Here is a 16335-nt window from a genome sequence, read left to right as displayed (position 1 = left end):
ACGCTGAGCCTCAGCGTGAGGAAGAGCTGGTGGGACACAGTTTTTTCTGCAGGCAGTTTGTTGGGCAGAAAATCGTCAGAAGAGAGAGGAGAAGCATGGTGAGGGAATTTTTCCTCAGTAGACTTCTCGCCAAGAAGTTCGTTTTCTTATTGGCTGAGCAACAACAGTAAGAAGCAGAATGGAGTAGCTCGACATCTTCGTGGCAAAGATGGCAACCAGTGGGCTAAGAGATTAGGACAGGGTAGATGGGGCATCCAACTATGTCATTTGGAAGGCAAGGATGTCATTCCTTCTAGATGAGCATTCTCTCAAGACCTATGTCGATAGCGTGGTGGCTGTGCCTGCAAATCCAGATCTGCTTAAGAAGTACTAGGCAGAAATGGCAAAGGCCAAGAGGATGATCCTTGATGGAGTAAAGGATCACGTGGTTTGTCACGTCACTAGTAGAGGGACTGCTAAGGAGATGTGGAATGCCTTGGCAACGCTGTATCAAGGATCTTCCGACCGAAAGATGTACTTAGAACAAAAACTGAGATCTGCGCAGATGCAGAAGGGGGAGCGCATAGATCCGTTTCTCACGAAGCTTCAGGAGACTTGGGACAAGTTAGCAGCTGTGGGGTCTACACCTCAAGGGTTCGAGATGGTAAGACTGGCCCTAAATTCTGTTTCTGAAGATTGGCAAGTCTTTGTCCATTGTATCTTGGGTAGGGCGAATTTACCAAATTGGGATGAGATGTGGGCAGCGCTTAAGCAAGAGGAGCTGAGGAGAGACTTGGTCAAGTGTAAGCTTGACGAAAGCAGCAGAAGTGGGAGAAAGATGAGAAGCACGATCCGAAGGTTGCACTCGCGAAGATCTAGGAGGAGGAGTTTGCCATGGCAACCGAGATACCTCTAGGGGGGGAGGTGGGGTGATTTGGAGCTATAGTTTGAAAGAGCTACAAATGGGCAGGATCCTTGAGGAGTCCACCTCTCGGATCAATACCTTCCTACGGATCCCAGATTAGTAGTAGTAGGATGGACTAAGTGTCAGATGGTGCAGAGGAGTGTTGGAGCGACAGATGCAATGGCTAGAACACCAAGTCTGAGCAGCGTAATGCAGAGTTGCAACAGTGCAGGGAGGCACAATGCAGTAGCAACAACATCGCAGTGGCTTCAGAGGGATAGTGTGGGATTAGCAACAATCAGATCTTTAGCATCGAGATGGATCTATGCTGAACACTTGTTCAGTAATTTGGGATGTTTTTCTATTGCTGATGCAGTAGTATGAGTAGTTGGCAGTGGCAGTGCCAACAACAACGTAGATGTAGAAATTCAGAGGGAGCTGTAGTATGGATGCAGTGTTGACAGTGGTAGTGTCGACAGCAGTACAGTTGCAGGAGCAACGCAGTAATTGGTGGGCAACGTGCCAAACATCAATAGCGCAGAGAACGATGTTATGAAGTCAGGGTGATGCTTCAGTGGGAGGCATTGCTAGAGCACATTCCTCGCTAAGAGGGAGTGTTGATTTTTGGTAGCATTAATGTGCTCTAAGTCTCAAATTTTGCAAGGAGGCTTAGACACATGTATTCCAAAGAACCCAGACTCAGCGTCTGACTTGCTGGTCTCTGCACAATGCCCAGACCCTCTGCGTTAGCTCCTGCCTCTCTGTGTCAGCACTGGGCCTCTCTACGTCATCCACGCAGGCCCTCTAGTGACTGCGCAGTCCTCCTGCCTCTGTGTCTGCCTAAGAGGCTCTGCGTCTACCTCTCTGATCTTTGCGCTGATATTCTGGTTCTGTTCCTGCCTCTCTGTTCCATACTTGCTACCTCTTGTTGCAATCCAGACCTCTAGTTTGAATTTCTCAGCAAACCCCGCTCCAGAAATCGAACTGATTGGTCTCCCTCAGTATATCTCCAACTGACCCTCAAGCCTTCTCTTATACTTTTCCTGTTGATGAATCAATGATTGAGATTAAGTCCCTAATCAACGACTAAGATTAAATTGACTTGATCTTCGTCTCTTAGAAGCTTCTCATCTTTATTTTTATTAATACCCATTAATATTTTTATTTTCCTAAGTTTAGACTTAGGACCTCATTAAAAATATTAATTATTTTAATAACTTTTCATCTGGATGGAATTTTCCAAAACAATTTCTGGGTCTTGGAGATCTCATGTGCTTTAGCCTCCACCAATTTTCATGGCTAGAGCACATCCGATGCTACCCCAAATCAACATCTGCCCCACACGTGCGGCCAATCAGAAAATTGCTGTGTACAAAGAAACTCGGCCTCTCAGCCAAAGAGAAAACTCGGCTCTCTCAGCCAAAGAGAAAACTCGGCCTCTCTGCTGATCTCACTCTAGCAGCTCTATCTAGTCTTTTCTCACTCACTGCCAAATATTGCACTCCATTGAATCCCAACCCTTGCCAAACTGAATGTGCATTTCCTTTGGCTCAAACCTCTTATTAAAAGATCAAACTCTAATCTCAAGCATAATCCCTAATTTTAATGGTTGAGATTAGATCTTGACTCACTGAGATCAATGGCTATGGCTTAATTTGTTGTTGGCTTATTTTCCCTTTTATAAAAAGGTACCCAACAATTAAATTAAATTTCCATCTAAAATCTTGAATTAGCAAATTCATTAATTAACTGTCATAGGAGATAATTAAGGCAACTCGCTGCTTGTAATGGCACCCGATCCATGCAGAATCACCTTCCAAGCTACAATCTCAACAATTCTAACTGGAATAAAAATTGTGATTTTTTCCTTGGAAAACAAAATGTGGCAGACAAACTTCTGGGTTTTAGCCACAGGCTCAACAATCAATGCATGGGCCAATTGTGATTTGAGAATACAAACATCAGCCGCAACAATACCAGATGGCAGAGAATAGAGCTGTTGAGTAATTTCAGGATATGTGCTCTGATAAAAGTTAGTGAAGGTTGAACAAGATGAGAAATCCAAAGATGTGTGTCTTGACTCTTGAGATCAAAGAGATTATAAAACTGAAGAAGGGTTTAATATTTTTGTATTTTTGTTATCTGCCATCATAGATGCCATGCATATGGGAACATTCTGACTACTTTGTCAGCTGTTAAACATACAAGTTTATTAAAACAAGGCTTTTAAGTTTTCACATTGATAAGGTTAAATGAGGGCAGAAAATGTCTCTCTATGATTCAATAGGAAAACACCTATAAAACCTTTGTAACCGGCAAAGCTTGATATATCTGCTCACCTAGCTAGTAGGGAGGAGACTTAATTCTGGGCTTTAGTAACAAGCTTATTGACAATCACATAAATATTTTCAGACAAGTCTATAGATGGATAGATTAACCATAATCAAACTAGTCAGAACCTACATAAGGTCATCAATGCATGAAGCAATTGGTGACTGAAGATTACAAATATCAGCTGATGGAAAGTAGAGCTAAGAACTTCCAGTATAGGTGCTTTAATAACAATAAATGAACATTGAGAAAGATAAGGAATCCCACACATATTTGCAAAGAATTGAGATCAAAGAGACAATAAGACTGAAGAAATATTGTCATGGGAAAAGGAGTTGAAGTATGCGACAAGGAACTGGACAATAACATGTAGCTGTGAGGATGTAAATGTCAGCCTCAAAAAATCAACTCATTAATATGTGCACACAAATGAAGAAATGATTCCTGATGGAGGAACCTCAAAGCCTGGATGTTATGTAATTTTTCCTACCATATGTGTGCATGTGCTCAAAAACACACATATGTATGTGTGTTTGTGTGTAAAATGACCCTGCATTATGACCCCACAGACTTGGGACCTAGTACAGCATAATTATTATTTGACACATTAATATTATTATTCTTAATGTTTGCAAAATGGTATCTATTTCCCATTCTAGTTTGTAAGAGGTCTTTCAAATATAGTCTAGCCTATTTATGGCTAAGTCACATGACACGATGACACAAGACATGTAGGACAGGGGAAATACGAGTGTCTGACAACAGACACAATGTCCCCAGAAACAGGACATGGATGGCATGTTACCTACACACAAATTTGTTATATATATTAAAAAATATAAGAAATTAGCAAATCACACATACGAAAGTGAATATAGACAAATATTCGATTTTTATAGAATTTGGAAACTAAAAACATTTAGAATTTTACATGATCATGATACAAATTCAATTATAAAACTTTTGCTCTTTAGCTTCTTGTCTTGCTAAAACAATGTTTTTTTCAGCTTTTGAAGCCACTATTGCAGCCCCACTTCTTGTAGATGGAGCACTAGCAGATCCTGAAGAAAATAAAGGAGGGGGGACAACATCAGTGGGGGCATTCCTCCCTTTCCTTTAACTTTTCCAGCTGCCCTTGATAATTGAGCCATGATTTCTCTGTAATGAGGAAGACAATCGACTGTTGTAGGAAAAAAATTGAAGTTTGGTGGACAAATCGACTTGCACAACACTTGGAATCCCTTCTAACACCACACAATAACCTTCCGCTGTACTCCAAAACGTTTGACACCTCCAACCTGTTGAGTGAAATGAGCTCAAATGAAAGGTTAAATGTGTTTTTATGAGGTGCAGGCCTCTTTTATGGGGGGACATAGTGAGGGCATCTGTTGGCCACATCTTTGGCTGGTGTCCACTGTTTTGTGAATAGGGCACATGCCAAACATGTGTCGGACACGTGTCCTCATGTATTGGCGTCTGATACGTAGGATAAAGGAGACAGTCCCTGTTTGGAGGTGCCCTGTTACATAGATTTTTGGGCATAATAACATGTTTTTTTTAATATTTTCTGGGGGGAAGGAATTGGAGCAGGTAAAACAAAAAAATATGATAAGATATAGTCCAAGTTGAAAAGAAATGGTTGACATTGAAAATTTTTGTGCTATAAGGTTCCAAAGATTAAGAGTTACAGGATCATTTAAAGGTTTCATGGATGCCTTGGTTTTCTAGTGTTTCAAATGATAAAGTGAGGTGTAGCAACAGTGAAGGGTAATATAGTAAGGTGAATTTAAGTTATTTGTTATTTGATTTTCAGGTTGTAGTATTTAAGGTCAGGGTTGGCCATAGCTGGAAATTGGGGAAATTAATATCCAACGTGTGTTGATTCTAGAAGGTAGTTGCTGGTTGGCATGCATAATTATAACTATAAGCAGTAGGTAAAATCAGCTTGTAAATTTCTTCATAGTTTTAAGTTCTAGGATGTTCTTCAAATTCCTGAAATCCAAAATCTTCTTGGAAGATGATACAATATCTTAGTTTTCTTATTGGACCTTTTTTCTCAAAAAGTAAAAAGCAATATAGGATGTATATACTATATACTCATGAAGTTCAATCAGAGATAAATGTAAAAGTAGACAGTGAGATTGACAATGGTGTTTTGTTTTTGCACCATATTGTCAGGAAGCTCAGCCTTCAACAACAACCAATGAAGCCTCTCCAAATATGGGATGTGATCCTGGAATTTTTGAAAACATGTCCACAGATAGCAACATTTCTGAGATCCCATTTCATTCCAGAAAGCGAAACAGAAAATCACTCGTGAAGGCTCTTACATCCCAGATTTCAAATGCTGGGTTCAGTTTATATAGGAAAGAATACAAATCGAAAGAAAGCTCATCTTTCCAGTCTTTATTGTTTCGGAATAAAATGCAAAACCATAATCTTAGCTCAAAAAGAAAAAGGTTACAGATAGACAATGAAGATGCCTTAGATTTGAAGGTAACATGGGAAGAAGCTCAAGACTTTCTCTGCCCTCCTCTAACAGCTGTTCCAAGTGTTGTGATCATTGAAGGTCATGAGTTTGAAGAATATGAGGTATGGTTTATCATGTTCATTCATGCAGTGAATTTCTATTTTGTGAGTTTGCAATGTCTTAAAATTTTAAAGGATATTTTTCTTTATAGAAGTTTGATATGAATATGTCGTGGGCTGTACAAAACCAGTCTGTTTTCTTGCCAAAGGTTTACAACACATGGAAAGTAATATCTAAACTATTCATGCCAATCCAAAAAATTGTTACTGGTTCAAATGAAAGAGAGATAGTACTAACTAGCATTAAATAGTAAAACGTGGTCTCCATTTTTTTTCCAGTTATTTATTGCATTTAGATAACTCTGTAGAAGTTCATAGATTATTCATTATTATTTATAGACCATTTATCACCTCCAATAGTATGCATTAACCTCTTCTAAAAAAGAGTGAAATTTGTTTAAATATATAGAGATTGGCTAGGTAGAATCGATTTGCCAACATTTGGAACCCACTGCAAGACTCATGTCAAATTGTCTGGTCCTTCTCTGCTCTTGTTCCAGAAAAGTAATTTCATTATCATGGAAGTTTCGAAGTGAGACATTTTTCACATCTATTTATGTGCATGTAGATTATACTTGATAATTGCAAGTTTTCAGCCCATTATCAGTTCAGTTAAAAGTTCAGTCAGGTAGTAATGCACATTGTTTTTCCTTGAGTGTAATAATTTAATTGTAAAGTATCTTGTAGGTTGATGTTAAAGTCAGCCAATCATATTAATTTTCTGGAGGGGCTTGCAATATCTCTGAGATAAAGGTTGTTGTAATGCTCACATACATTTCTATACGTTATTGTTCGTAGGTGGATTGCACCCTAGTTGTATGGTTAGCAGAAGAAAACTTGGATAATGACAACTTACAATGTTGATGCAATAAATCTCAGAGACCAATAAAAATAAATAATATGAGATGGTGCCTCATCACACAATTGGATGCAATATTCTTACGTACGAAGAGGTAGGGAATGGCCAATGGTGGTTTTTAACTTTTTCTTCATCAAATAATTACAATAATCACGATAATAATAAGATACACTATAAGTGCCTCCCCTTTAAGGTGTCTTGACCTCAAAGCTTACAAAGAGGGATATTCATTTGATCATACATTAGTTTTCTCTTAGATCTTCAACCAGTAAATTTTCCATTTGATTAGGCATCTTGTTATCGGCATGGATTATTAAGGATTTTGTAGGCATCAATAGAATGCCTTGATACTCAAGGATGAATTTGCCTTCTTCATCAAGGATTGGTAACTCCATCTCTACTGGATAAGGATTACTCGATTTCCTCCTCAAGCATGACACATGGAACACATCATTGACTTGACTTGACATATGGAATATATCACATAGCAGAAGCAACCTTGCTTTTTTTTGCAGATCTGGTAGGGTCCATAGAATTTAGGCACTAACTTGTTCTTTCTGCCTTGCTTAAGGGGAAATTGTTTATAAGTTTGAAGGCGTACAAAGACACAATCAACTTGTTGAAAAGCACTTGCAGGTTGGTGACACTCAACTCGTGTAATATGATTTTGAGCATTAGCCATGCTTTCCTACAATATGTAGATAAACTTTTGTGATTCTTCCAAATAAACTTGAATGTAGGAACTTTGATGTCAAAGTGAAGAAAATGTAGAAGTTTAGGCATGTTGTAACCATACACAACTTTGAAAGGAATAATCTTAGCAGAAGCATTGCAATGCCCCCAATTTTGTAAGCATGGGAGTCACTAAGGAATTTTGCCCAATTTTAGTAATAATAATCAGTGTTCCACGGGGACGCGTCCCCCAGGGTTGGGTGCGCGCACCCCTCGCACCCCATGCACCTGGGACATGGGGACGTTTGGGGAAACGTTTCCCCACGTCCTTCTTTTGGGGAGACGCAGGGGGGGACGTTTCCCCGGTGTGGGAGACGTGACTCCCCAAAAGGGGAACGCTTGGGCAGCCCCCCTCAAAATGGGCTATGCGTTCCCCCTTAAACTTTCTTGTAATCAATGATTTATGACAGAGGAAACCTAGTATTTGACCATATTGCCCTACTAATGCTATACAATTCATGCTAATGTTAAATTCTTGAAGTAAAAGTGACATTCTCCTTTATTTTTCATTTTCATCCTTTTACTTAAATTTTTAACATTACCATGAAATGACTCAGGATGTTTGAGAGTGGTTTCAACCTCGTTGGATTTCATATGGAGAAAGTAGAATTTTAGATCTCACTCAAAATCCAGCAGAGTTAATAGTTTTTCAGGAATTCAGGGTTCGATGGATTGCAATGTTTCCATTGCATTTTGTCATGTACAAGTGTATGGAATTAGTACTTAATCAAGATTACCAAGCCCTCGATGTACTTTAAAGTGACTTTTAGACTCATCACTCCACTGTTTTTGAGTTTTAGTTATATCAATTTACTATTCCAGCCTTCAGATTTCTGTATATAGTCTATTTTGCTTAGTGCTAATTAGATTCTAGCATGATGAATGATAAATTTTAATTTTAAATCAATTTAGAATCTAGAATGATGAATGAAGAAATTTAATTTTTAAATCAATGTAGATTCTAGAATGGTGAATAATGAATGATGAATATGGATCAGGATATTTCATTATTGAATCTCGTGGTCTATGGATGAATCATGTATGTATTAGTAAGGATGATGAGTATGGATCAATGTATTTCATTAGTTAATTCAATTATGTATGTATCATTGTATTTATGCTTTCATTATTGAATATGAATTTGATATATATATATATATATATATATATATATATATATATATATATATAGTAAAAGAAAAAAAATCATATACCTCGACGTCCCCCCGTACCCCCTAAATTTCCCTAAAATTTGAGGGTACTCCCACATGTCCCCCTTGTGCGTCTCCCCGTCTCGGAGTCTTGGTGGAGCATTGATAATAATTAAAAAGGGGCAAATATTATTTGAGAAAGGTGGCTAGTATTATTTTATTGGAGAATAGTGGCAAATTATTATTTTATTATAATAGTTGCAAAATAAACTTAGTGGAGAATCCCCCCCCCAATAAAATAATTTTAATAAGGAGTCTAGAAGCATGAGGAGAAATTATAAAAAGAGGATGGACTCATTTTGTGGATTATATTTTGACTATTGCACTTCACATTACATCTTCTCTTGGAGCTCTTTAGCACAAGAAGAGAAGCGTTGTTTAGCATAGGAGTTCCAAGCGGAATTCCACCCTCATCTCAGAGAACTTCGAGTGTCTCCCTACTACCTAGTGAGGAAATTTGAGGAGTACAATTCAGGATTTCCACAGAGCTTTATTGTAGGTGTTCACTTAGTTTTACGCACTTCTTAGGCGCAAGGGCAGTTTGTCGAGCACAAATTTCTTTAGTTGGAGTGAGTCGGGAGATTCGGTGATTTGCAGAGAGATTTCCTACCTCGAGACCAAAGTTTTTGTAGTGTTTTGCAGGGCAGAAGTCTTGGCCATTTGGTGGGCCGAATTTCTCCATTTTGGTAGTGCACAGAGCTCACTATGGAAAGTTTGCGCAGGGGAAGAGTGAAACTAATTTCTGTTAGTTTCTGTAGCATCAGATGTGTTCTAGCCTTGAAATTTTGTGGAGAGGCTAGAATACATGAGATCTCCAAAAATCAGAAATCGTTTTTGGAAATTTCGCCTAGAAGTGTCTCAGTTAGATTATTAACCATTTTATAAATATTTCCGAAGTCCAGACTTATGGAATATGGTTAATTAATCAATATTAATTGATATAAGGCGAGATTAATCTAGAAACTCACATGGATCGATCCAAAGATGATCCTAGCCATTGATTAAGTTCTAATCTTGGCCGTTGGAGCTCCAACAATGGATTATAAGAGGAGGTCGATGTGGATATGGAGAATACACCAGAGCAGAGACTTAGTTGCTTCGGCAGTTCGATTTTCTCAGTAGTAGCAACTCAGCAGAGAAGATAGAGTTAGAGGGTGAGTAGCAAGTGGAAGAGGAGGGAAACAACATTTTGGGAGGAAGGCTTCCAGTTCCTGGAAGAGGCAAAGGAAGGAAGGCCGAAATGCTCAGAGGGCAACGTAAGCTTTGCGCAGAGGGTCACGTAGGGAGCTCAACGCAGAGGCTAGGGAGGCAATTTTAGAGGCAAAAAATAGCTGTGGGGTGAGAGAAAATTCTCACAATAATTTTGCCCGTATTTTCCTCAGATTAGATTGCCAATTGGGCATCTAAATTATTGTACTCAAAATTACTGCTAAATAATAATAATAAAACCCTTATCTGCTGCACCAGTTTTCCCACATTGGGTTTTTCTGGGTAAAATTGTCCAAAAATAATTGTGTCAAAATTCTTGTGTGTGCTAGAATTTCTCAGTTTTTAGCATTTTATTTTCCGTGGTCCTCATATCCTCTATCTTCTGAGCACACTTTTCTACTATGGTGGCTATGTGATCGGAGTGTTTAATTTTCATGATTTCCATCTCCTCATCACGTTTTTCCAGTTGAGTGTACAAATTTCTCATATCCTTGACATAATCAGTTATAAATTTTTATTGATTAAGCTCCATATTTTTTACGAGCTGTGTTTGACTAAACTGCATGTCTTTAACCAACTGCTTTAGTTCTTCTATAAGATGCTTATCATTCTCCCTTTCATTGTCGACACTGATTTGATAACTTGTTCCTGCTTTTCCACTATCATGGATTTGTCTTGCAACGGTACAAGTGGATGGCACATTCTGATATGGAGAATTGTCTTGAAATATTTCATTGACAGTTGGATCCTTTACAAGATCACTTTCATTTTGTTGCATAGTATTAGGGGCACAAGGCAAGCCACCTTGATCACCATATCTATCTGTAAAAGCATTGATGATGTCTTGTAAAGAAGCGAAAGAATCTTCAAGACAATTATGAAACCAATTCAAAGCATCACCCTCTAAAGAAAAGGCAAATAGACGCATCTTGACATCTTCATGTTTATATTGGGAAGAACTACAATATTTGATTATTGTATGAGTAACCTTGCATAGATGCTTTCTAGCAGCGACTGAATCACCACCTGAGAACAAAGGCAATTTATGAATGGCCTCTTCCGACATATCATGGAGAAAATTAGTAAAATGACGTGGGGTAAACAAGTCATCCATGGTGACTTGCTTAAAGGGATAAGGAGGGACCAAATGGATGCTAGAGAGAGACCCCTGCTCAAGAAAATCAAGAGATCCACAAGAAGCGAGCTTCTAGTAGAAATTCTTATAAGAAATGAAAGAAGTGGAGTCGCCACTTGAACACGAATCTAGCTTTAGGATCCATGAGGCAAAAACAACTGGATATAAGGGAGGGCTTCTTGTCTGAGAAATAATAAATGAAAGAAGTGGAGTCGCCACCCAAACAAGAAGCAAACTGAAATGTCCAGGTGCTAAAAGTGCAGATGAAACGATTATTGAGATGACGAAAGACAGGGCGATGAAAATATCAAATGACGCCAGGAAATGTTGTGCTGATTGATAGGCTAATGAATGGCAGAAAATATGAGATGATTAAAACGATGTCGAGGAAACCAAGGACAAAAAAACTCTATCCCTGGCAACGGCGCCAAAAAATGTTGGCATTGCCGGCTAAAATGAATGACAGAAAGATGAAGAATGATGAGGAAATGTCGTTGAAACTCTGAGAATAAAATATACCTGGCAACGATGCCAAAAAATGTTGTCGTACATAATGTTTAGGCACCACGACAACAACTCAGATCGGGGGCTGTCACCGTGATCCCCAATCTCTCTGTTTAAGCTGTCTCCCTACAACAGGCTAAGGGGGGTAGACCTTATGGAAAAATGGAATGAAGAAGAACTAATTGGGAACCAACCAGTTTGGGAGACACAGTGAAGAGATCAAGTACTTGATTAAGATTTAGCAAGACTTATAGGATTTGATTAGATTTTAAATGATTGATACCAGTGCCTTATGGATTCAACGATCTTGCTAGGGAAATTAAGACCAAGTAATCGATTAGCAACTGCTGCTTAGATGAATGACTATCTTATATGAAATGCAGATCCTAAAGCTAATGTGAGATGCAAGAATCTTGGTTAATTTTAGTTAAATGCCTACTTAAATGTGAATCCTTCGATCCTTTCTGTGTTGAGCCTGATTTCGTAGTAATTGGGAGAGAGAAGATAAGGCGAAGCACACTAAGGTGTGATTAACAATACCTCTCCTGAAAATCTAACATACCTGGTGCCTCTGGCGCTGCAGAGAGCTGTGGCTCTAACAACTGCAAGGTCACCGTTTTAAGTACTATTAAAAGCAGGCTTCTCAAGCAAAGATGGATGGATATCTATCTCTCTATCGACCAAGCTTATGCTTGGAAGTAAATTTTATTTATGCAAAACTAACTTATATGCGAATGCACTATATGACGGGATGAAGTTAGACTCGAAGATTAGAAACCCCTGTGTCGCAAAAGCCCTCAATTACCAAAGTGAAATGTTTTCTTTATTGGATGAAGACTTGAAAATAAACTCCTGAAAGTATTACAATTAAACCATGAGTTTATTTTAAATCTTATAGCTCGGAGAGAACAAAAACAATTTAATATCAATGTCAACAACTGTTCACAAATGCTCAGCTTAGGAAACAAAGATATGCGATCTATTATAATTCCACGACAGAGCACTTTAACAATTACTTGAAAATATTCGCAATATATGTAACATGTAACACACATCAAATAATTCAAGCAATGACGATCAATTTCAATAGATGCAAGATATTCTAGCAGTTAAATTTATAGAGATCCAAATACTTTAAACACCATGAAATTTAAATGCTAATCAATTCCAATCCTAGAATTAAAATGATTTATGTTTAGTGACCCAAATCTAGGAAAATTTACCACCTTCCTATAGTTAATCTTTAGATGCAAAAATTTTAAGTGTTCTCTTTTAGATTTTACCCTTAATGTGACTAAAGTAAAACAAATCAAAATGATTTACTAATTTTTTAAATTTTTTAATAAAAAATTTTAAATTCTTTTAACGCGGAAAATAACTTTTGATTTAAATTTTTTAGTCACATAAAATGAACCATTTTCGGGTTTTTTGAAATGTTTAGATTTTTTTTTTAGAATTTTTATATTTTAAATCAAAATCATATTTTAAAAAAAAAAAAAAAAAACAGAATGCCAAAACAAAAATTGAAAGTTAAAAAAATTTAAAGTATAAACAAACAATCAAATAAAACTCGAAAGCCAATACAAAACCAAATAAGAAAAAAATTGAAGCCTAAATTTAAATGATTTTGACCAAGTCTTTTTAAAAAGAAAAGAATAAAAAAAAAGAAAAAGAAATCGAATGCATAAAAAAAGGGCCTAACCTTAACCAAAACATAAAATAAAAAGTCGAAATGTATGTTTGCTGTTGTGAATGCAGGTGCAGGTCGACGGAAAGAGCTGAATGACGGCCAAGAACGAGAAAACGCGGAACGAGAAGAGGGTTGGCTGGAGCCGCAAGGGGAGCTTGGGTAGCAGAAAAATGAGGAAGGGAGAACGCAGGGATAGCAGGTCGAAGACTGCAGGTTGACTGAGCGGTTGCAACAAAGGAGGATGCGGGTTATGGGAGAATGGCCAGCGAGGAAGGATGGAGAAGAGGGAGAAGAGATGAGTGAATGAGAGAAAAACATGGGTTAGGGTTGAGGGTTAACGCAACAAGGAGAATGGAGGAGTTAGGGAAAGCGAGCGCTGCGAGGAGAAGGAAAAGACTACGAAGAGAGCAGCAAGGAGAGAAAAAAAAGCGAGTTGGGATAGAAGAAAGATGCAGCAGACAGAAGGGCTGAAATTTGGCAGCAGAAAGAACTTAGATTTTGCAGAGGGGAGAAAAAAACGCAGCAGAAGAGGGGCAAAGACGCAACAGAGGAGGCAACAAAATTTTAAAGGGTTTCAGGGCAGCAGACGGTAGCCCAACAACCTTAAAAATCTTTCTAGAAATTTATATTTTTTAAAATGATATATTCCTTCTTCAAATCCTCTCAGGAAAACTCATGAAATCCCCAGATCTAAAATTCAAAACCCTCGGACTGCAAAAATCTTGATAGACTCCTTGCAAAATAATTTTGATGCCAGATTTTACTCTCCAGGGCCTAGATCTGGCTTCAAATTAAACTTCACCTTCAGATCTACAATCTGTACCTGAAAACAAAAACACACAGAACCCAGATATACAAAAAATAAATAAAAACCTAGAAACTCAAGTCAAAAAAACAAAAAAAATTACAGATATATGCACAGGATAGCAGATCTACCAGATTTGGCGAGTGTGAGTCCAATTCCGCTCCCAGATCTGATAATCTAAGGCTCTTAACAGCCAGACTTATCAATTTAGGACATAAAAAGTTAAATTTTTAAATTTAAAAGGAGGTGCTTAGCCCAAAACCCTTCATGCATCACCAATAAAAATCTTATGATCAACCCATGATCAAATTAAGCTGGGCTCTTCAGAAAATAAGAATCGGGAGTTGGCTGGTCCAACTGAAAACTTCCTCGAACGTCCAATCTAAAAATCAAGGTTTTCTTGCAAAACTCAATCCAACCATTCACTCTTCAGAAGCTATCATCAATGGCTAAAAAGAAATTTATGGATGAAAATGACACATCTTACAGTATTTCCATGAAGAGTAACACTGAAGAAAAATTAACCGCAGTCTTTCTTTATTATCTGAATAAAAATTTGCACGAGAGCTTTTCGCTTAGCACACAACTCAAAGGTCGGATGAATTGACTGACAAATTACTTCCTATTTAAAGATAAATCCTTCAACAGCTAGTTCGAGTGATCCTTGTCAAAGCAATTTCGACCGTTGATGACGATCAAAATTTCTTTTAATCTCATCTGTCGAAATTTTAAATTCTTGAGGAAATTCGAATTTTTCAATTAAATGCATTTTAATTAATTCAAAAATTAAAATTTTGAATTAATTTCCTCAAAATTTTGACTTTGACCTAACCCCAGGGACCAAAGGCTTAAAATAATTAATTTACCTCAGTCTCGGGACTTTTTAAAATTTGAATTTTAAGGACTGACGAATTTTGCCTTTGCAGAATTTAAATTTACCTAGGACCTAGAATTAATTAAATTTCTGGCTTAGGATTTTAGTTAATTTTTTGGCCAGAAAATTTAATTAATTAACCTACGAGGAGATAAATTATTTTTTCCAACCCTCAAGACACTTTACATCATAATTTTCATATTTTTATATCATAAGGGGGAAAACCCATTTGAAAAAGACCCTCACAGACTACCCATTTCTGCGACACAAAGATAATCTATCTGACCAAGCAATTTGTAATAAAATAACCTAACCAAATAGTTAGGATTATTCCCAAATCACTTTTACATATACTTCATCTAGAACACTAGGACTTGCCTAAGATCTCAGTGACAAAATCCATTCTAGCTTTCGGGTAAGGTTGAAGGAAAACTCTGTTGATCATTCGAGAATGGGTCGGTGAGACAAAAAACCTCCCGAAATGATGATTATCACCAGAAAAGTAGGTTTACCTAGGCAATTAAATACACGATACAGATCTGCTGAGATTATTTACATTATACACATGCAATTTAGTTTACATAACATCTTGGAAGTGACACTAATGATGATAGTTGTACGGAACGAACACATCGATTAGGCGCTAGCCCTTTTGCGAAAAAAGGGGTGTACTGCTATGGGTCGTTCACACGTAGTGGTCAACACCAGGATTGGGTATGAACTTGATTTTAGTATCCCAGTTTGTTAAAATTGGCAACCAGGGCAAAACTTCATGTGGGTCATCTTATTCATGGCTAATAATATTTTTGTTAGATTCCTCTCGTCGAGAGGTGTAGGATTGATATAAAGTTCATCCAATTCCGATAATTATTCATGGAGATATGAATTTATTTTGATTATGGAATTATTATCAAGCCGACCTACAACTCATGTAGGCTCAGAAGCCCAACAGTCGCATCTATTCACCCACCAACGTTGTGTATAAATATAAGAGGACTTTTCCTCACTTGGACTCACTCATCTCATCACATCTCTCTCTCTCTACTGCGCAGATATGAGTCTCTTCTCTACTGTGCTGAAATCGGTCTCTCTCTTTCACACATGTGAAGCCGGAAGCTGTTGAATTTGAAGCTGCAACTGCAGAAGTAAAGATTGACTTGCGTGGCCTAGAAGATCTCCTCTTTGGAGCTGTGCTGTAGGTTCATCTGAACCTCCTTTGAAAGCCGCAACTTTTGGTGGTGGAATGAAGTCAATCCGACGAACGGTTTGCAAGATATCGACTGCCCTAGTTTGAAGCCAGAAACTGCTGAAACTGAAGCTGCAACTGCAGAAGTAAAGATTGACTTGCGTGGCCTAGAAGATCTCCTCATCTGAACTGCGCTGTAGGTTCATCTGAACCTCCTCTGGAAGCCGAAACTTTTGGTGGTGGAATGAAGTCAATCCGACTGTCGGTTTGTGAGATATGGTCTGCCCTAGTTTGATAATGAAGCCGCTAATGCTGATGCTACTGATC

At 37.9% G+C, this 16335-nt stretch overlaps 1 protein-coding gene across 2 annotated transcripts in view; it reads left to right on the top strand.

Moving 5' to 3' along the window:
- Positions 1 to 16335, top strand: part of LOC149164644 (B3 domain-containing protein Os07g0679700-like) — a 353274-nt gene that overhangs the window by 216132 nt on the left and 120807 nt on the right. For both annotated transcript variants that reach the window (XM_089432140.1, XM_089432139.1), the window contains one exon: positions 5393 to 5806. In XM_089432140.1, coding sequence (XP_089288266.1) covers positions 5393 to 5806 — 414 coding nt within the window. The remainder of the gene's footprint in view (positions 1 to 5392; positions 5807 to 16335) is intronic.

Source organism: Pinus tabuliformis, chromosome 5_1, assembly GCF_031772625.1.
Source record: "Pinus tabuliformis cultivar Carrire ecotype Pingquan chromosome 5_1, CPIR1, whole genome shotgun sequence".
Taxonomy (NCBI): Eukaryota; Viridiplantae; Streptophyta; class Pinopsida; order Pinales; family Pinaceae; genus Pinus; species Pinus tabuliformis.
This window is presented reverse-complemented; position numbering and strand designations above follow the sequence as displayed.